General features: G+C 38.7%; 1 protein-coding gene across 1 annotated transcript in view; it reads left to right on the top strand.

Moving 5' to 3' along the window:
• SINHCAF (SIN3-HDAC complex associated factor) overlaps positions 1–12,951 on the top strand; it is a 32,337-nt gene extending 19,386 nt beyond the window's left edge. The window contains exons 5-6 of the mRNA XM_069490859.1: positions 6,583–6,733; positions 12,577–12,951. Coding sequence (XP_069346960.1) covers positions 6,583–6,733; positions 12,577–12,736 — 311 coding nt within the window. The 3' untranslated portion in view covers positions 12,737–12,951. The remainder of the gene's footprint in view (positions 1–6,582; positions 6,734–12,576) is intronic.
• The last annotated feature ends 9,966 nt before the right edge of the window (positions 12,952–22,917 follow it).

The raw sequence follows: 22,917 nt of genomic DNA, 5'->3' as shown, positions 1-22,917 counted from the left end.
ATCATTTTGTTCTCTATTACGTTTTAAAAAGAGTGCTGAAAGGCAGTGTTGACTTGGCGGAGATGCTATCTTATTTCTATGAAATTTTGGAACTCTATCTGATTTTGATGTCATGAGAGTACTTTCACCAGCTAGCCACTTCTTTAAATTGTACTGAGACCACTCTGATGTCTTTATATAAGGACATCTTAATTTTCCAGAAGGTGCATTTCTAGCTTGCTTACTTGATTTTTATACATAAGGAAATCATGTCCCGGAGATGTGCAGGAAGAGATGTAAATAATTAGTGGACAATCTGAGACCGAACCCCAGGTTTTCTGGAAAGTAACTTTAGAAATCATAACTCACATATTAACATAAAGCCAGCCTCAGGACTCTCAGGTTTAAGGGGTGGTGTGTGTTGTGTGGGGGTATAAAATGGGAAAGGAATGTCAATTAATATCAGGTTCCCATACTCTTACTGGGAGTTGCTGGGGAGAGTGCTGTGGCAGTACATCTATATTTTGGAATTTAGATTTCAGATTTTGAAAAGGAAATATACTGCATACAATGTTGTATAATATCTATAACACCCTCAGTGGGGTCTGAGTCAGCACTACTGAATCAAACACATTAGTATTTCTACAGCAAAAATGTAGGAATAGTCACATTTGGTGAGATAAATGGACTGTCAATAGGCTAGTCTGGTTTGTCTACTTACATAGTTTGGTCATGACAGATTTTGTGGCCAAATATGTTGGGAGTAAACTTTGTGTTTTCAGAGCTTTCTCAGAATTGTGGACAGGGGTTGTGGACCTGTATTAGAGCTCTCAGTATTTTTTTTTATTAATCTGTGGACTCTGTTAGTCAAAATATTACCAAGCAAGACAAATGGTTGTCATCCTTGTTTTAGAACAATGGAAAAAGTTTAGTGTACTGACTGGGTAGAGTGGGGGGTGAAGAAGAACTCACTCATCTTTTGAGCATTTTGATACATGTACTAAGCACCTTACATACACAATTATCTCAGTTATTTCCAAGTTAGAGCTTAGGACAGGAAGCACAGAGGGGTGATGTCACCTTGAGCTGCATCACTTAGTAAGTGGTAGAGATGATTTTATCTAACTTCAAACCCCGGTACTCTTTCTGTAATACCACTCTGCTCTCTGGGGTAGTAAATGCCCCAGGATTTTGTCTTTCCAGATTTGCTACTAACTTTGTGCTCTTGAGTAAATATGTGTTTAACCAGTCTATCTGTAGTTATTCAGATGATATATTTAATATTTGGTGAAAATATTTTTATATTTATGGTAAAATATTTAGGTAACACAAATGTGTGTGTATTTGTGTGTTTGAATTACACCTGTTCCTTTCTTAACCAACTTTCAACCCTCCCCATCCCCCCAAAAGGGATTTAACTGTACCCTCTACTCTCACAGGATATTTTTTTTTTTTTTTTTTTTTTTGAGACAGAGTCTCACTGTGGTGCCCTGGCTAGAGTGAGTGCCATGGCGTCAGTCTAGCTCACAGCAAGCTCAAACTCCTGGGCTCAAGCGATCCTTCTGCCTCAGCCTCCCAAGTAGCTGGGACTACAGGCATTTGCCACCATGCCCGGCTAATTTTTCTATACATATTTTAGCTGTCCATATAATTTCTTTCTATTTTTAGTAGAGACGGGGTCTCGCTCTTGCTCAGACTGGTCTCGAACTCCTGAGCTCAAACAATCTGCCCGCCTCGGCCTCCCAGAGTGCCTCACAGGATATTTTAATGAATATTTGAGAAATAGTAAATTTCTTCTATCACTTGAAGGTAGGGAAATTGATTATTCATATGTATATTCTTAGCTCTTTCCTTCAATTACAGGGAAGGTGATATCTGACTAACTTTTGCCTTACCTAAGGGAATAATATGTCCAGTGTAATTTTAGGGTTTTATGATAAAACTGTGCTGTGTAGTGGTTGGAGACCAAAAATAAATCCCTTTGAAAGAAATGTAGATTTTGGAGGCTCAAACTAAAACAGGGTTTCCTTAGGTACGTTGTGAATTGCTAACCCATGTGTGCAACATAACAGTTTTGAGACATTTGAATTTTTATTCACCCATTTATTCACCCATTAGATAGTCTCCCTGCCTCTGCTTAGTGTTTGTTTCCATGCATCCTGTACATACCTACAGCTTGTATCCTCTTCCTGAGACATTCTTTTGTGGTGTGCTAGAAAGACATCAGGCCTAGAGCTTAACAGGTATAGATTTCAGGGCTGGGGGCAGTGGCTCACACCTGTAATCCTAGCACTCTGGGAAGCTGAGGCTGGAGTATTGCTTGAGCTCAGGAGTTCGAGACCAGCCTGAGTAAGAGTGAGACCCCCATCTCTCCTAAAAATAGAAAAAATTAACGGGGCATATTTGTGCGTGCCTGTAGTCCCAGCAACTTGGGAGGCTGAGGCAGGAGGATCGCTTGAGCCCAGGAGTTTGAGGTTGCTGTGAGCGAGGCTAACACCATGGCACTCTAGCCCTGGTGACAGAGTGAGACTCCGTCTCAAAAAAAAAAAAAAAAAAAATTTAGATATGAATTACAGTTCTTGTCACTAGTGAATGTGTGACATTGACAAGAGTCACTTGACATTTAACCGCAATTTCCTAATCAGAGAAATGGGGACAGATCTGGATTTTTATTTTTCCCCTCCCCTCCCCTTCCTTCCTTCCTTTTTTTTTTTTTTTTTTTTGGTTAAAGAGATAAGGTCTCCTTCCATTGCTCAGGCTGGAATACAGTGGTGCAGTCATAGCTCACTACAGCCTTAACCTCCAGGACTCAAGCAATCTTCTTGCCTCAGCCTCCCCAGTAGCTAGGACTACAGGCTCACGCCACCATGCCTGGCAAATTTTTTGAAATTTTTTTTTTTGTAGAGGTGGGGTCTCATTATGTTGCCCAGGTTGGTTTCAAATTCCTGGCCTTAAGCGATCCTTCCTCATCCTTCCAAAGTACTGGGATTACAGGTGTGAGCCATTTCGCCTTGCTGATAAATCTGGATTTGTGTTAACAGTTCTTATCACTTACAAATGTGTAACTCTGGAGTCACCTGACACATACCCACCTACAATTTTCTAATCAGAAAAATGGGGATGGTCAAGTAAAAACGGCTTTTGTAAAACAAAATAAATTCCTATATAACTATTAGCTATTCTTTTTATGTCATCCTTGCCAAAATTTATTTTTCTGGTTGCTATAGAAAGTCTTTGGAGATCCTATTTTTATTTGGACTAAGTTAGTCCCTCAGCGCATAGTGTGTTCTGCTTCCACGACTTTGCTCATTGCCTCTACCTACTTGATGCTATCTAAACACTCCTTTGTGCCTTTCCAAATCCAGTCTAATTAAGACTTCTAAAATTGTAGTTCTTTGAAGATCTACATTCTAGAAAAGAGCTCTTTGTTACTGTGTATGTTGTTAGTTGTATATATCCTAGTATCTTAAGTATTAGGTTAAACCATATGAAATTATTGTTTTTATAGGTAAAAAATGGTCAAATAACTGAAATTTTAAATAGTTCAAAGATATTATGAGTTTTCCTTAGCAGCGTAGAGCTATTGATGTTAAGTATTTAGGAAGTCTTTTAAATATTCCCCTAGACTTCTTTAAAGCCTGATATTCTTGAGGATTTTGTTTGTTAAATTAGCATATTAAAAACATTAATGGTGCTTTCTTTGTTTTAGGTAATTAGTTTTATGCTATTTTATATAAACATTTGTTAATACAAAATACTTGTGAGCTCTATTCAAAAAAGTTTTCTTTAGTCTGTTTCTTCCCATGCAGCATATAACACAGGATTTCATGCCTCATAAATACTTAATAAATATTTCATTGGGTCTCAATTAGAGATTGGAGGATTGCTTTATCCACCTATCCTGGGAGAGAGGGGGTATTTAACTAAAGATTAGATATGTGGTAGGCTCCATCACTATTTATGATATCATTCTTGCTGTAACTAACAGTATCTGTAGCCTTACAACACAGTGACTTGACCAAAAAACTTAATTTCTGGCTTGCAAATTTAAATGAAGTCTTCTGAGGGTAAAAGTATTAAATCAGATTTACCTCTGCATCTAATAAATTGTCTTTATTCCTTATTAAATCAGGATCTATTGTTTTCCCTTTATAGGTACAGTGTCATTTTTCTTTGGTTGTTTTCCAGATATTTTTCTTCTTTAGTTTTTAGAAGTTTAATTATGATATGTCTTGGCGTGGATATCGTTGGGTATATTCTGTTTGGGTTTTGCTCAGCAACTTGAATCCCAGCTTTATGTCTCTTGCCAAATTTGACAAGTTTTTAGCTACTATTGTTCACAAATATGTAACTTTTCACTTGACAATTAAAAAAAAAATTAGCTGGGCATGGTGGCACATGCCTGAAGTCCTAGCTACTAGGGAGGGTGAGGCAAGAGAACGGCTTGAACCCAGGAGTTCAAGGCTGCGGTGACCCACTACTCCAATACAGCCTGGGTGACAGAGTTGAGACCATGTCTCTTAAAAAAAAAATCCAGATTTATCCATTTCTCTGATTAGGAAATTGTACTTAAATGTCAAGTGACTTGTGTCAAAGTATATTTGAGGACTTTTTCACCTTCACTCTCATTCTTCTGTCCCTCCAGGACTAATTGCAATGACATGAATGTAGTTTTTTTTTGTTACAGTCCCACAGGTCTCAGGCTCTGTTTGTTTCTCTGTGTTGTTCAGATTGGGTAATTTCTTTTGTTCTTTCTTTCAGTTCACTTTTTGTTTTTTGTGTCCTCTCCGTTCTGCTTTTGAGCCCATCCATTGAGCTTTTTGTTTTATTTATTGTATTTCTTCAGTTCAAAAATGTCCATTTGTTTTTTCTTTATGGTTTTATTTTTTTTTACCGAGATTTCCTATTTCTTTCCTGAGGCTGTATTTTCATTTGTTTCAAACAGGTTCATAATTGATCATTGAAGCATTTTTATCATGGCTGTTTTAAAATTTTTGTCAGTCCAAGAAAATTCTTTGCTTAAAGTAAATAAATAAATAAATGAAATCTTTGCCAGATAATTCTAACATAATCTGTTATTTCGGTGTTGGCATGTACTTGCTTTTTCATTCATTTTGAGGTCTTTCTGGTTCTTGGAATGACGGGATTTCTTTTTCTTTTTTTTTGAGACAGGGTCTCTCTCTGTTGCCCAGGCTAGAGTGCCATGGCGTCAGCCTAGCTCGCAGCAACCTCAATCACCTGGGCTCAAGCCGTCCTCCTGCCTCAGCCTCCTGAGTAGCTGGGACTACAGGCATGCGCCACCATGCCTGGATAATTTTTTCTATATATAATTTTAGTTGTCCATATAATTTCTTTCTATTTTTAGTAGAGACAGGGTCTCGCTCTTGCCCAGGCTGGTCTCGCACTCCTCAGCTCAAACGATCCACCCGCCTCGGCCTCCCAGAGTGCTAGGATTACAGGCGTGAGCCACCGCGCCCGGCCTCAGCTAGTTTTTTTTTTTTTCCTGTAGAGATGGGGTCTTACTCTGCTCAGACTGGTCTCAAACTCCTGACCTCAAGCAATCCTCTTTCCTCGGCCTCCCAAAATGTTAGGATTTTAGGCGTGAGCCCCCGAGCCCGGCCAAATGATGTGATTTTTGATTGAAAACTGGACGTTTTTAGATTATGTTGTGAGACTCTGGGTCTTATTTAAACCTTTTGTTTTAACTGGCTTTTTTGGATACCCTAAGTGCAGGAGAATGGAGAGGGCCACCACCACCTTGTTACTGCCAGGTGGTGCTAGAAATCTGGTTTCTCACTCAGCTTCCATTGATATTTGTGTGTCACGGGGGTGTTCCTTGTTACTACTTGCATGTGGGGGGGAAGTTCAGGCTCCCATATGGTGAGGGTGTCCTTGTTCTTAGTGGCTCTCCACTTAGGCTTCCTCTGACAGCACCCTGGTGGAGGTGTTGTGCTTCATAACAGTCTCGGGAGGGTAGAAATCTAAGCTCCCCACCTCGGCTTTGCCCGGGTGGGTAAGGGATGGCCACAGTTTTTTCTGTGGTGTTTGGCTGGAGCAGAGTGATATTGTCTAAGAAAAGTTTCCTGTCTTGCTAGGCTGCTGTTTTCCTGGTTCTTTGGCTAGAAAGAGCAGGCTTTTGTTGGGGTTTTAAATTTTTGATTTTTGGTCACCTGCACCCATTGGCATTTCTGGGTTGCTGCTGGTTCACCTCCAAGACTGGGATTTATGAGGCAAAAAGAAAATTCAGAAAAATTAAGGAACTCACCACATCTTTCCTTGGGTCTCAAGCTCCCTAGATGGTCATCACCTTTCAGAGTCTTTGGTTTGTTGTATATGTTAATATAATATCCAGAGTTTTTAGTTCTATAAGCAGGAAGAATAGGGAGAAAGTATGTTTACTCCATCTTCCTAGAAGCAGAAGACCTCATTCTCTTTAAAATATACTTTAGTCCAAATATCTTCAAATATCAGTAGTGCATAGAAAATAAATTCTTTTTTTACTTTTTCTTCTTTTTTACCAACTCATTCACAATGTCCTATGCTGAGGTTTAGTTATAATTACAAGTAATGAAATTGAAAATTTGTTTTTTATCTTTATTGCAGATTCTGATGCTCACAGTACCACCTCAAGTGCCTCCCCAGCTCAGTCTCCGTGTTACAGTAACCAGTCAGATGATGGCTCAGATACAGAGATGGCTTCTGGTTCTAATAGAACACCAGTTTTTTCCTTTTTAGATCTCACATACTGGAAAAGGTAAAGGCAACAGAAAATGTCTAACCAGCAAACCATCTTACATTACAGGCAGTGGTTTCCTACTTCCTTAGCAATTAAATGGCATTTGGCAAACAGCTGGTAGCACACATGATTGGAGTGGATTGAGCAGTAATTGAGCAGAGAATTGGGATTTTGTATGTTCTTCCTATTAAAATTGATTTAAAATAAAAATCACATCAAGGTACCTAAATTTCCTATCATGAAGTAGACTAGGTATTCTGACCGTCGTCTCCCACCGAAGAAAGTATAAGTGCTAGAAACATACTTTTTAAAGTCTTTAAAGTCTTTAAAGTCTTTAAAGATGTCATTGATCAGAATTCCTTAATAAGGAATACTAAGATGCCAAGTGCTGAATGAATCTGTGTAGCCCCAAAGTCCAAAGAGATAACAGATTAGGACAGGGAAAAATACTTTCAAAGAGAAAATGTTTAGAATTTTCTAGGTTACTTGAAAATCTAGGTTTCTGCATTCAGGAAGACTAATTGAAATTAAAAGTCAGATAATAAAAAATTTTACCACAGACATAGTGAATCTATAGAATATGAAAAATAAAATCTTAATAGATCTGCAAGCAGTGAGAAAATATATTCTCTTTCTCTCTATTTTAAAGAGAGAGAGTCTTTCTCTGTTGACCAGGCTGGCCTTGAACTCCTGGGCTCACGCATGGCTGCCTCAGCCTCCTGAGTAGCTGGGACTACAGGTGTGCACCATTGGGCTTGGCTTAAGAAAATACATTCTTTTTAAAGGAACAACAAATACACAAAGCTGGAGTTCTTAGCATGAACAAAGGAAGCCAGAAAACAATAGATTAATATCTTAAGTGAGCAAAGAGATAAATCTTAAAGCTAGAATTATACATATAGCAAAAGTATCTTTGATGAACAAGACATAAGGCAGATTTATTTATTTTATTTTATTTTTTTTAGACAGAATCTTGCTCCACCACACCTGGCTAATTTTTTCTATTTTTAGTTGCCCAGCTAATTCCTTTCCGTTATTTAGTAGAGACGGGGTCACGTTCTTGCTCAGGCTGGTCTTGAACTCCTGAGCTCAAGCCATCTTCCTACCTTGGCCTCCCAGAGTGCTAGGATTACAGGCGGGAGCCACCATGCCTGGCCCATAATACAGTTTTGACAGGAGAAATAATTTGAGAGTTTGCCACCTAGCTGACCCTCAATAAAGAAAATTCTACAGGCAGAAGGAAAGAAATCCTTGGTTGGAATTCTGAGAGGAAAGAAGGATCAATAAAGAAAATAGTAAATATTTATGTAAATTTAAACAATGACTTTTTAAAATGACTATGGTTGTGGTAGTAAAAAATAAGAGAATTATATGACAACTATAATATATAAGTTAAGGTAATAAAGGTGATAGGAGTTAAAGTTTTCAATGGCTTTTGCCTTGTTGGGAATAAAAATATATATATATATATATATATATATATATATTTTTTTTTTTTGTTTGTTTGTTTTGAGACAGAGTCTCGCTTTGTTGCCCAGGCTAGAGTGAGTGCCGTGGCATCAGCCTAGCTCACAGCAACCTCAAACTCCTGGGCTTAAACGATCCTACTGCCTCAGCCTCCCGAGTAGCTGGGACTACAGGCATGCGCCACCATGCCCGGATAATTTTTTCTATATATATATTTTAGTTGGCCAGATGATTTCTTTCTATTTTTAGTAGAGACGGGGTCTCGCTCTTGCTCAGGCTGGTCTCGAACTCCTGAGCTCGGCCTCCCAGAGTGCTAGGATTACAGGCGTGAGCCACCGTGCCCAGCCAGAGAATAAATATATTGAATAATTTTGGAATTTGACAAATTAACTACATAAACTACTAAAAGACTAAAAATAAGGCTGGGTGTGGTGGTTCACTCCTGTAATCCTAGCACTCTGGGAGGCCGAGGTGGCAGGATTGCTTGAGCCCAGGAGTTTGAGGTTGCTGTGAGCTAGGCTGATGCCACGGCACACTAGCCTGGGCAACAGAGCGAGACTCTGTCTCCAGAAAAAAAAAAAAAAGTGTAAAACCTCCAGAGGAGAAGGGAAGCGCGACAGTAATCATTGATCACAATAAATGTAAGTAATAATAGTTCCTGTTAAAAGACCAAAATTTGGATAATCAATGAAAGCCCAGTTATGTTCTGTTTATCAGAGATACAGGATAAAGTTTAAAAATAATGGTATGGGAAAAAATATACCTAGCAAAACAAAAGGATAATAGAAAAGATTATCATATATTTGTAAAAAATACTGCTGTATATTTGTAAGTTAAGAACCCTATAGGTCTAAAAAAGGTATAATATAAAATAGAAAATATTTATAACTTATTAACTGAAAAATGCCACGAATCAAAACATGTAGGATAAAGCTAAAAAGGTAGATAGAAGAAAATGTATTGCCGTTAATGCTATTATAAAAGAAAGATTAAAAAGTAAATGAACTGATAAATATCTAACTTAAAGGTTTATAAAGACAAATTCAAGAAGCAAGGAGATACTAAAGATACGAGAAGAAAGAAACACATGGAATAGAAAGACACTATGCAGTGGAGCAAATCAGTAAAACTAAGAGTTGGATCTTAAAAACACCAGACCAAAAACGACTAGAGATAAGGCAGATCAAGAAAAGAAGTACACGTAAGAAATTTTAGGAAAGAAAAAGGAGACTTAGGTATATATAAAGCTGAAATTTAAAAGATAACAGGATATTATAAACAACTATGCCAATAAGTTTGAAAATATGGGTAAAGTAGATATATTACTAAAAAGAAGGCAGCTTACCAAAACTCTCATAAAAAGTAAGAAACCTGAAATGAACAGTCTCATAATAAAGAAATTGATTCAATGCTGAGTTAGGAGGATTGCTGGAGCCCAGGAGTTCGAGGCTACAGTGAACTATTATCAGTCCACTGCACTCCAGCCTGGGCAACAGAGTAAGACTCCATCTTTAAAAAAAAAAAAAAAAAGAAAGAAAAGAATAAAGAAATTGATTCAGTGGCGAAAAATCTACCCTCAAAGAAATCCCAGGTCCAGATAGGCAAGTTCTATCAAACACTCCTGGAACAAATGATTCTGATCTTTTAGTGATTTTTCCATTTTTCCTATGAATAAAATAGGGCACAGGCTTCAAGCATTTTATAAGGCTGATATAACTTTGATACCAAAGCAGTAATATTATGATCAGCTACTAGGTTTATTCTAGGGATGGAAAATTGGTTTAAACTCAAGAAGATAAACTCGTAATTTACCACATTGATGGTTTCTAAAGGAAGCCATCATCTTAGTACTACAGAAAAGGTGTTTGACAAATTTGAACATTCCTTCAAAGTATAAAACAATTTTTAGCAAAATTGGCACAGAAGGGAAATTTCTCACCGGGATTATAGATATCTCCAAAAAAGTACAGACTACATCATACTTCATTGTGACAAAATGAAGGCATTTTTCTCCAAGATCAAGAGTGTTCACTGTCACCATTTCTAATCAACACTATACCGGAGATGCTAGCCAGTACAATATTGGTAGTAGTGGTGGTGGTGGTGGTGGTGGTACCAGTTGTAGTAAACACTTAGAACAATGCCTAGCACATAGTGAGTACTTTATAGTTTACATATATTTATTTAATCTTTCTAACAACTCTATGAAGCATGATGTGGAAACAGATACGAAGAGGAAATAGTTTATCTAAGGTTATACAGTAAGTATAACAGGATTTAAACTCAAGCAGTTTGGCATTAGAATGATATCTTTTCCTATAGCATTAGAAAATATGAAAGAACCTAGTAATAAATATCAAAAGACCTTTATGGATCCCTTCTGGCTGGTTTAGAGGATAAAAAGAAAAAAAGAAAAAGTCCTTCATAGAGAAAATCAAATATTATTGAATAACTTTTAAACATACCTAAATAAATTGAGGTGTTTACACATTCATGGATATTGTAAAACTAAATGTTATGAAGATGATCTCTTAATAGATTCAGGGTAATTACAGTCAAAACCTCAACATATTTGGGGAACTTGACAAGCTAGGTTTATAATTTATATAGAAAAGCAGAGGGCCCAAAATAGTCATCTGTCTTCAGAAGAATTCGCAAGATGTGGATATACATGCCCTAAGAGAAATCAAGACATTACAAAGCCATAGTAATTAATATAATGTGTTTTTGGACTAGCCAGGTATAGGAAAATAAACCAATGATGATGGAATACAGAGCAAAGAATAGGCCCACATGTATATGGAAACTTGTTATGTGATACATGGTCAGGGGGAGGTCAGTTAGGGAAAATGGACTGTTGAATAAATGTTGCTAGGTTATTATGGACAACATGGTTATGCATGTGGAAAAATTGTACTTGGATGCCTCACACCATACACAAAACATCAATTACAGATGCATTAAAGTAGAAAACAATATGACTTTTGAGTGGGAAAAGATTTCTTATGACAAAGTACTAAGCATAAAAGAAAAGACACCAGACTAGGTTTGATTACATTATAATTATAGACTTAAATTGATCAAATGACACCATAAAAAGTGAAATGATATCCAACACGTGTATCCGACAAAGGTTTAGTATCTAGAATATATAAACAACTCCTACAAGGGAAGAAGAAGACAAACTATAGAAAACTGGGCACAAGACTTAGAAAAGGTATCACATAAAAGAAAGAACCCATTAAATGAAAATGTGTTCAAACTTTTTAATAATTAAGGAAATACAAACTAAAATTTCTACGAGATGCCATTTTATACCCACTGGACTGGTAAAAACTAAAGCAAACTCTGTTACCAAATGTTAGCGTATAGAGCGGTGAGAACACTGTTGGTTATGGATGTAAATAGTTTTAACCATGCTGATTAACAATTGCCATTTCTGAGTAGAGTTGAAGATGTTTCCATTCCTATATATCCCAGCAATATAAACTAGAAAAAATTTTTAGGACGTATGCACTGATGTGTAAAGCAGTGCTTATAATAGGAAAATTCATCAAAATGAGAGTGGATAAATAAAACTGGTATATGTATGTAAGCACATGGTGGAATCTCATACATAAGTTTTAAGCTCTAAAACAATATGTATGAATCAAAATTGCTTAATGTTAAGCAAAAAATTACAGAATACAGTGGGGTTCCGTGTATGTATAATGAATAATTACGCAGTATGATTAGAGTTGCAAACAATATAGTAAAACCATGAAGTATTAAATATAAAGAAATAAGGGTGTGAAAAACCTAAAATTAACAGAGGAGAGGCTGAGATGAGGTGGAGTGGGACTGGAGAGGGGGGCTTGCAGGGGCCTTCACAGGAAATGATCTTTTTGTCCTTTAAAGTATATGATCCATTAGTGTTTTTTCTATTTTTTATGCCTTTAGGTATATTTGATAATACACACATACATATATAATGAGAGAGAGTAGATATTTTTATCTACTCAGTATTTAATTAAAATAACCACCAGCTGCATCATCGCCTGTTTATGGTGGCTATATTTTTTCCCCCCAAGAGTTGGTGGATTTTTGGAGGAAATAGAGTTAATAACTTCAGGAGCAGCCTTTGAAACTGACTGCTATCTCTCAAAATGCGTATGTATTTCCCCTTTAATTGTTAGAGAAGATTCCAGTGTGGCATTTAAGGGACCTTGGGGAGTTCCCATTTTCTAGCTAAGTTGAAAGGCCTAGGAGCCCTTTCACTTGGAATGTGATAAGATTGTAGCAGTAGAGCCTTTTGATTATTTTGGACTCGTTATCATGGTGAGTAGATTTTTTTTTTTTTATATTCCTATTCTTCTGTCTTATTAATGTATTTTGTTCTCCACTTTTTCTTTTAGACAGAAAATATGCTGTGGGATTATCTATAAAGGCCGTTTTGGGGAAGTCCTCATCGACACACATCTATTCAAGCCTTGCTGCAGCAATAAGAAAGCAGCTGCTGAGAAGCCGGAGGAGCAGGGCCCGGAGCCTCTGCCCATCTCCACTCAGGAGTGGTGACTGAGGTTTTTATGTAGAAGGGGAACAAAAAATGATTTAAGTTTTGAAAAGACCACAAAGCAACAAGCTGACCCTCCTATTTTTAACATGGATACCTGCTATTCTGCCAAAAGACAACTTCTAGAATAGTTTCGAATGGGTTATTTTTCCCCCAGTTCCACAAGCTCTGAAGCCAGTGTCTAGCTTACTAAAAAAAGAATTGTATATAATATTTAAGATGCTGAGTATTTCATAGGAAAGCTGAATGCTGCTGTAAAGTGCTCTTTAAGTCTTCTTCTTTTTTTTTTTTTTAAATCCCCTTCTAATGAATGAAACTAAGGGGAATTTCAGGGGACAGTGATGGGATTTGTTGTATGATAAACAGTATGTAGTTTTAGTCTTTCTATATTGAGAAGCAGTGGTTGGGGCATATTTTAAGATGGCTGGCTACACTTGTTTTCCCTCATGATAATAAAGTTGTCATAACTCAGTAACATGGACTTGCTCCTAGAAGTAATTGTTAATAATTTTGAAATATTAAGGTCTTGCCAAGGTTCTGATGATTCAAACCTGTACTACTGATTATTAAGCAGGACAGACTGAGCTTTCTGTTACAAATACCTTGAAGGAAAAAGTAATTTCTAAATATACAGAGAGGTAACTTGACTGTATATTTTGCATCCTGTGCCTCCTCCCTTCATATTAATGTTTGATAAAGGTTTTAATTTATGTGAACTTTCTGAAGCAGAATGAAAGCTCTTCTTGGGGACATGGCAAGTCTTTCGGATAGGTGAGACCCTAGTTGAACAGTACCAAAGCATTACCACACGGTAGACAGCACACTCCATTAAAAACGTTAAACTGTCTGAAAAATAAAATGTTCAAGTCTTCAGGATGGCACAAAACAAAGGTTGATGCTTTTGGGGGCACATTTCTTAGCGGGCTTGCCGAGTATGTAAATAATTGACTTTGTGTTACGTGACTGTTTGATGACTTCACTGAAAATCTGCACAATTCAGTTTTAGCTCTGGATTACTTCAGTTGACCTTTGTGAAGGTTTTATCTGTGTAGAGTGGATGTTTGACTTGTTTTAACCTGTTAGGGTTTTTATTGTTTTTCACTCTATATTTAAAGTAAAATTTACTAAAAGAAAAGAGGTGTGTGTTAATGCTAAGTGGGTTGGTTTTGGTTTGGCTTCTTTTAGTCAGGCTTTCTGAACATTGAGATATCCTGAACTTGGAGTTCTTCAATTTTAAAATCCTCATTAAAAGCCTCTCACTTGAACCCAAACCAAAGTACGCTTCTTGCCTCTTTTCCAAAAGTTCAGGAGAAAAATATCACCAGTTCAGACTTATTTTCATAATGAGGGAGGAGCATTTGCCTGCCTTATAATGACATGACTCAGTGCTTATTTTTTAAACTGGATTTTAAAAATTGGATAGTATAACAATAAGGAGTGAGCCACTTTGGATGGACACCCTATAGTTTTATAGTTCTTAATCTAAACATTTTATATTTCCTCCTTTTGGAAAAAACCTATATGCTATAAGCCACCATATGCACAGACTACACAGCTAGTGGGGTCGGCTCTCTCACAGCCTTTGAGGTGAATTACAAGAGTCCAGCCATTATCATCCTCCCGAGTTATTTTGAAATGGTTTTTTTTTTTTGTACATTTTGGCTGCAGTATTGGTGGTAGAATATACTATAATATGGATCATCTCTACTTCTGTATTTATTTATTTATTACTAGACCTCAACCACAGTCTTCTTTTTTCCCTTCCACCTCTCTTTGCCTGTAGGATGTACTGTATGTAGTCATGCACTTTGTATTAATATATTAGAAATCTACAGATCTGTTTTGTACTTTTTATACTGTTGGATACTTATAATCAAAACTTTTACTAGGGTATTGAATAAATTTAGTCTTATTAGAAAATAAAAGGAGCTGTTTTGTGGCTTTGTTTGAAAGGTCTTGGGGAAGAATAATGGTTTTTGGCCTTCACAGATATTCAGTTTAAGCCCTTAGAATTATAACAGGCCAGGAGGGGGATGAAAATCCTTTTTACTGAGAAATAAAGACTTTAAAATAAAAGTTAACATTTTAACTGATGCGCAAAATAACGTAGTGGGTAAAATGGTTTTGACAACGAAGAACAAAATGTTACCAGTATTTCTTGATGTCTGATGTGGTTTTGTTATTGTCTGTGGGCATAGTGGGAAGCATCGTTGAGTCTTGAGAGAAACTATAAAAGTTGCATGGGTGGGTTTTGCCATTAGGGGTCAGACCTGAGTTCTCAAATTCCTAGCTCTGCCTCCTTATCAGCCATACTACGGTTGGGATTTAGATTTGCTTTGGAATAGTCCAGATGATTTTGTCGGCACATGATACAGTTACTGTGAAGTCACCATGTTAACTTTGGATAGTGGAAAGGTGACGGTACCTGTATTATCTATTGCTGTGTAACGAATGACCACAAATTTCGTGGCTTAAAACAAGTTTATCTCAGTTTCTGTCTGGGCACAGCTTAGCTGTGTCTCCTGGTCTCACAAGGCTGCAACAAGGTGCTGGCTGTGCCGCATTCTCATCTCGGGGTTTGGGAATAACTCACTGCACACCCCACTCAGGTTGTTGGCAGAACTCACTTCCTCGCGGCTCCCGGCCTTCTTACTAGGACTTCTTACTAGTTGTCGGCTGGAAGCCTACCTGTAGTTCCTTGCCGCCTGGGGCACCCTACATGGCTACTTAGTTCAGCAAGTGTCTAGAGCCAGGCTGCCAGCGCGACAGTCGTCCCAGCTCCTGCCCACCGCCACTGAGGATTACACAAAGGAAGAACACTGAGAGGTGGGGTGGGGCCTTAGCACTAGTCTGCCACAGCATCTCTTTTTTAAACTAGATCTTTTTAATTTGGGCCTCTTGCCCTATAATGCAAGCGCTTTGGTAGCAAGTAAAAAGAAAAACGGCTCCCATGTTATGAAACAACCTACTACGGGCCAGGCACTTTTAACATTGTGTAAATAATCCTGCATAGCAAAAAACAAAACCTATTCAGGTGAGTAAGTAGAGGTGCAGAGAGGTCATGTAACATGAATAGGATGTGCTTTTCTGATTTCAAAGCCTTTGCTCTCCAAACTGGCTCCTATCCCTGCTTTAGCAGTGCCATCTGAACTAGCTTACCTGGGGCTCTCTGCTTCCCTTCCTTCCAAAGGCTGAAAATGAGGGGCAGGTTCTACTCTTGCAGAGAGGTTGACTTTTACTGCGTCTCACTCAGTTAATCAAATTTTGTTTTTAATTTTGATAAATGTTCAAAGTACATATTATATGTCTTTGTGGGGGGAAAACAGTCTCCTGGAGGGTTAGTGAAACAACTGGATATCCTAAAAAAATTAATCAAGGTAAGCTGCTCTGCAGTGAAGAGTGGAAGACACCCAGGGAGCTTCTTTATTCTCTACAACAGTTTCCTAACGTCCCAGATTTAATACTGTGGTGCCCCAGCGATCATTTTTGTGTGATGCTCAGTGAACTGGGAAGGGAGGAGAAAGCCAAATTGGATCAAGGATAGATAATTTCACAGGCTCATGTTCTCAAAGAAAGGGATCTGAGGGTTCTAACAATTTCTCAAGCTGTGGAGTTTGGTTACTCATTGTAATCATGAGAATGCTTTAGGTATCAAATACCTTACACCCTGGTTTGAAACTGCTTGTTATTGTACGTGGAGTAGGGGGTCCTGGACAAACCCAGTTGCAAGCTGCAGTGTAAAAGAGCTTGACCATTCAGTTTAGAGAGACTGAAAAGATTGTGTCAAAGCCTGCCCTTTGTCTCAGTGTCTGAAAGGGGAAAATTATTTATCCTGCTTTAGAATGTCTATTCTCTACGCTTCTATGGCTTACATTAGCTTAATTGTTTCCAGGTAGTGCTTTTTCACAACCCCAAGGAATACTGGTTGTTTTATGTTTATATTTAAGTCTCAAAAATTAAGGCTCAAAAATCCTAAGTTCCTAAGGTCGTCAGCAAGTCCCTGGTAAAGTTAGGAACCTTAACAATTATACCTTTTTTTTTTTTTTTTTAAGGTAACGTGCGTTCTTAGCCTCCAACTACCTTTACAAACCACTCCATTGTTGATTCTGTCACTGATGGCTTCCTCAGGGGAAATTCCAAAGCCCTCATCTTAATTTACCCAGCCTCTCCACAGCACTTAATATGCAATTAATAGTTTCTTGAAATATTCTTGACTGATAACACCCCAGTTTGCAGGTTTTCCACTTGCCTCACTCGGATGCTGATTGGCTCAGGCTTTATCTTCAGTCCTCTTCCCAGACCATCTCCATTTCAATGGTCCCAAATACCATAGGAAATATGCAGATGATGCATGGGGTGCCCCAGTGAAGAGAGGAAACCCCCCTGAACCCCCCAAGTGGGTTCTTGGCTTCTCACAGGAATGAAGAGAGCAAACTAACACAGGAAGGTTTTATTGAGATAAACAACAGATCCTACTCCACGGAGTAGGGGTCCTTTCCCAAGCAAGAGGGGGACCCTTTATGGGGGCAATGATAATGTTTTTAAATGTTCAGAAACCCCATGTGTGACCAGCATTGTCTTGAGGTCAGGCCGTAAAGGTTAATTCATCATAATCTACTGTCACAGAAAGGTAAGTGCAAACAGTTTGTAAGGCCTCTGGCTTAGTAATTCAAACAACCTCACGTGGTCTGGCCGGCGACTTTCTTGTTCCGGGTGGTTAGGGTCTGGTATCCGTCAAAATGGCCGTACTTAGGCTCTCTCAACCTTCCTTTTCTGCCTTATCCCTACATTACAGGCATTTCCCAAATCTATCTCTAGAGACTTTTATCAGTCATCATGCTGGCAGGAAATAGATGGCTTACTGAAACTGGATAATTCGAGGAAAGTTTAATAAAAGGACTTTTTACAAAGGTGTGTGCAGGGTGTAGGGAAAACCCAAGGGGGAGTACAGTTTGGGGGACTAGTAGCATTCGGGCTAGTAATATGGTTCGGTCATTACTACTCCTGGGTCTGAAGGTTGAGGGGAGGGAGTGGTTAATGGAACCAGGAGACAAACAGGCTGTGTGAAAAGGATGGGCGCTTGGAGGAAGCAGCAGGAATATTCTCCCCTCCAGACTGACCAGCTCCATCGTGAGTACCTTCACCCATTGTTCCCTCTGACTCATTTCCCCACCACCCTATAGCCAGGCAATATCTACTTATCCTGTGGGTTTCAGCTGAGGCACCACCTGAGGAAGCCTTCCAGGATAACCCCTCTTTCCCCCAACACACAGGCAGAGAATTACATGCTAAATGGGTGCCATGAAAGCAGGAGGCATGTCTGTGTAGTCTCCAATATAGCTCCCAGAGTCTAGCCCAGTGTGGTTGATTAGTAGTTGGTAGGGTCACTATACTTAATAGTTGACTGATTAATTATAACTTTGTATTTTCAGAAGTCATGTTCATAGAAGAGTTGCATTTTTGTCAACAGTCTTGATGAATTTTATTCAAGAGTTTAAAAAAATATATATATATATTTTGAGACAGAGTCTCGCTTTGTTGCGCAGGCTAGAGTGAATGCCGTGGCGTCAGCCTAGCTCACAGCAACCTCAAACTCCTGGGCTTAAGCGATCCTACTGCCTCAGCCTCCCGAGTAGCTGGGACTACAGGCATGCGCCACCATGCCCGGCTAATATTTTCTATGTATATTTTTAGTTGTCCAGTTAATTCTTTTTATTTTTAGTAGAGACGGGGTCTTGCTCTTGCTCAGGCTGGTAAAAAATATTTTTGACTTTGAAGAAATTTTTAGTATACAGAAAAGTTGAAAGATTAGTACAATAGTATAAACTTCACTTGTGAAGGAGCTCAGGAAATTTCACCCCAAAATATAACTTTTGGTATAAAAACTAGAGTATTTTGATTTAAAGGCCCTTAGAGATCAACAGGTGTTGGAAGGGGCTTTCCCTCTATCTGCATAAAATCAGACAGACCCAACTTCTCTTCCCCTCCCTGTTATCTCAATATATTATAGGAAAGAAGATGGAGAATGCAACCAGACCTGGCCCAAATCATTTTAAATATAATACCTGTCTCTCAGGTTAATTTCCAAAGAGAATTATATATAAGTCAATCTCTTTCCCCTCATCCATACATTCTCCCAAGTATCTATTCATCCTCCCTAGTAACCATTTATTGCCCCTAAACAGAATTACCTATATTCCTCATCTCCTCCTCCCCTCTAAAATGAGGGTATATAAATTTCTGGATCCTACTGGGATATCGGGTAATCACTCTGTGATTCTCCCCATGAGCACAGTAAATAAATCTCCTCTTATTAGTCTGCCTTATTGTGGGTTGCTCTTTCAGCAAACCTTCCAAGGAAGCTTCCCCTCACCCCCACACCTGGATCCACAAACTGTTAACGGTTGACCACATGTACTTTATCTGATTTTTTTTTTTTTTGCTGAAATACTGAAAGTAAATTTTGACTCCATGATCCTTCACCCCTGAATACTTAATTAAGCCTTCATCTCCTAAGAATAAGAATAGTCTCCTACCTAGCCGTAATTGCCATACCTGAGCTGATTAATAATAACTCAGTAATATCTAATATGATAGATCTGTATGGTATAAACTGTCCCTATTGTTCCAAATGTCTCTTAAAGCTTTCCCCCCCCTTCCAGGATCTAGCCAAGGTTTATGCATCCCTTTGGTTATGTCTCTCCTCTTCTAATCTGGAATAGTCTTCTCTGCTTTTGTTTCTCCCAGGTCATTGAACTTTGTGAAGTGTCCAAGCCAATTGTCTTGTATAGTGTCCCGTATCCTGGATTTTTCTTGTTTTCTTAGTAGATTTGGATTACAGTTTTGGCAAGAATATAACCTAGAGTGTGTGGTGCCTTTCTGACTGCGTCGTGGCAAGAGGCACACGCTGTCAAGTTGTCCCACTGTTGGTGATGCTGAGATTGATCACTTGGTTAAGATGGTGAGTGCCAGACCTTTCCATTTTAAAGTTCCTTGTTTTCTTTTGTAAATGAATAAGATAATCTGTGAGGTGATACTGTGAGACTGTTTTTAAACATTCATTCAAATATTCATTGAGCACCTAAGTCCCAGGCCCTACTAAGTGTTCTAAATAGTCCCGTGACACGAGAGAAATCCTAGAATCCTTAAGTCCTTTTTGAGAATCCTAGCATACTAAGATTATTGTGCTTTATTGTTACCATTTAATTGCATGAATGACTTTTTTTTTTTTTTTTTTTTGGAGACAGAGTCTTACTCTGTCACCTGGCCAGAGTGGTGTCATCATAGCTCTCTGCAACCTCCAACTCCTGGGCTCAAGCGATCCTCCTGCCTCAGCCTCAGCCTCAGCCTCAGCTTCCTGGGTGGTTGGGACTACAGGTGCACGCCATCATACCTGGCTAATTTTTCTATTTTTTGTAGAGGGAAGGGGTTTCGTTCTTGCTCAGGCTGGTCTCGAACTCCTGACCTCAAGTCATCCTTCCGCCTCGGCCTCCCAGAGTGCCAGGATTACAGGCGTGAGCCACTACGCCTGGCCTGCATATGACTTTTATTTTCGTTATTTCTCTGTGGTTCCCATTCAGAAGTAAATATGTGGTGGACAAGGGGTAAGTGTCATGTTTAGCACACGAGCTTATTGGTTAATATCATCAAGCATAGATGAAGAAACAATGGAAAGAGTTAGGAGACTTGAATTCAAATCTTGATTTTGCTACTTACCGGCTTTCTGATCTCTGATAAATTTTCTTCTGAGCTCATTTCCTCCACTGTGATCTAGAGGAAATACTACCAAACAGCTCTAGTAAGAGTGAAATAAGGATGCATCATTAAGGGACTGGCCTAGAAAAAGTGCACAGTGATAAGTTTGTTTCATCGTTTGTTCTTTTAATCTTTAGTGCCAAAGTCTAATTGGATATACTAGAAATGAAAACTTTTTTGATCTATAGGTATGGTGAACACAGGAAAGGTCTTAAACAGTTCACATCAAGAACTGCTCCCCCCAACCCCACCTCCCCAAAGCCCTAAAGCCTTCTTAGGTTTCAGTGCTTAAAGGAGAAAATGTAAGATTATTACGCTTTGGCAGCACATGAATCCCAGGATTGGGAAATGGTACCAAGGGCATGAAGCAATGCCAGATATAATTAAGCTGTACAAAAGTGTGTGAAATCCAGGGGGTGGCCAAGATAGACTCTCAGGATGATTTTTGAAGGCTAAAATTTGACTGTGCTGTTAATAGCACTGTGGAACCAACTCATAAAACATGCTGAAATAGTACAGCATACCTCTTAGCCTCAAGGCCCGAAGCTCCAAGCACAGTCAGTGCAAGCTAGGCCAGTTGCCTGCTTCAGCCAGCCTGGACTCAGACGACTCCACGGGAGCACCGTTCAAGTTGTAGGTTACAGAAACGGTGCCCCTTTCCTTCAGTTACGCTAGCACTAAAGACAGTGGCACTCGCGTACACGATTCCACGGGTGCTCCTGGCTCTAGCAGCTTGAGGCTGCTGCTTCAACTCTCCATCGGACAGATTTTCTTTCTTTGCCAAGTGAGCCAGTGACGAGTGATGCAGTAGGGATATCTTATTTCTTTTTAAATTTAATTTAATTTAATTTTTCCAAATGATGCAGTAGGGATATCTTATTTCTTTTTAAATTTAATTTAATTTTATTTTTCCACCCCCCTCCATAGGCATATCTTTATGGCTGTTTCTAGAGCATCCTTGGGATGTCCGTCTCTCAGTTGTTAAAAGGAAAAAAATCTGTCATAATATAAATGCTATAAATTTTATTTTCTTCTGAAGAACCAAAACTATTTCATATATTCTCAGTAATGGATTATTGAGGAGGCTGCCATAGAGAACTGCTAGGAAGAACTAAGCCCTTTGCTGCTATTTTAACCAGCAGCTTTTCTGTCCGGCGATGCAGCTTGCCCTGTCGTATGTGACTATGTGAATGTCCACAAGGTGGTGCTAGTCACACACGCTACGAAGAATGTTTTAGGCGCATCTAGTGTTAACACCCTTGTTTTTTACAGAGGAAGAAACTTACTAATGGTCACCCAGCTAGTTATTGTAGAACTAAAACTGGAGCTAATCCATTGCTTCATCCACAGTCAGGTAAACAATTGTTTCAGCTCAAATGTAAGCCTTAGGAACGTGTTTAAAAAGCTTGAAGAATCTTATTTCTATTTCCCTTTGACCAAGATATTTTTCATCTTTAATAAGAACTAAGAGCCAACCCTTACCTTTTTCCGTAGTTAATTGTAAATGATCACAGAGGAGAAAGAAAGCAAATTTGTATTCTCCTTCCCCAGGTGCCATTATCGCAGAAGACTGCTATTGGGGATAAAGACATTCCACGTGGGTTGCAATTCTTGGATAGCACAGCTATTGTGGCCACAGTTCTAAACTGTTAAGACAGGCTGGGTGTCTGTCCAGTATATTTTTGGAGATTGAGTTGATGTCATACAGTTCAGGCCAGAAGTTACCAAACTTCTCCAATTGATCTGGTTGTGAACGCGGCATGTTGCCACTGTCTCTAAAGCTGTGGTTTTCCAGAGTGTTATGTGAGGCTGGTCCATGGAAATGTACAAAGTAAAAGTTACAACTCCTATTTCTGTTTATTTAGTCTCTCATTCTTTTTCTTTCCTATACTTTTTTTTTTTTTTTTTGAGACAGAGTCTCGCTCTATTGCCCGGGCTAGAGTGCCGTGGCATCAGCCTAGCTCACAGTAGCCTCAAACTCCTGGGCTCAAGCAATCCTACTGCCTCAACCTCCCCAGTAGCTGGGACTACAGGCATGCACCACCATGCCCAGCTAAATTTTTTTATATATATTTTTAGCTGGCCAGATAATTTCTTTCTATTTTTAGTAGAGACGGGGTCTCGCTCTTGCTCAGGCTGGTCTCAAAATCCTGACCTCGAGGGATCCACTCACCTCCCAGAGTGCTAGGATTACAGGTGTGAGCCACCCGCTCCCAGCCTCTCCTATACTTTTTGTATATCCTTTTTGTATGTGTTTTATAATTGGTTTAATGTTACTGCAGTGATAAAAAGTGCACAATTCCTAAAAGAGAAGCATGCTAGGGGTATATACTCAAATTTTTTAATAATTGGAGAAAGATCAGAAAGTTTTGGAGAGAGTTGCATATTACAGGTCAATTGGTTTACTTTAAAAATATTTTTTTAAATT

This window comes from Eulemur rufifrons, chromosome 16 (genome assembly GCF_041146395.1).
Source record: "Eulemur rufifrons isolate Redbay chromosome 16, OSU_ERuf_1, whole genome shotgun sequence".
Lineage (NCBI taxonomy): Eukaryota > Metazoa > Chordata > Mammalia > Primates > Lemuridae > Eulemur > Eulemur rufifrons.
This window is presented reverse-complemented; position numbering and strand designations above follow the sequence as displayed.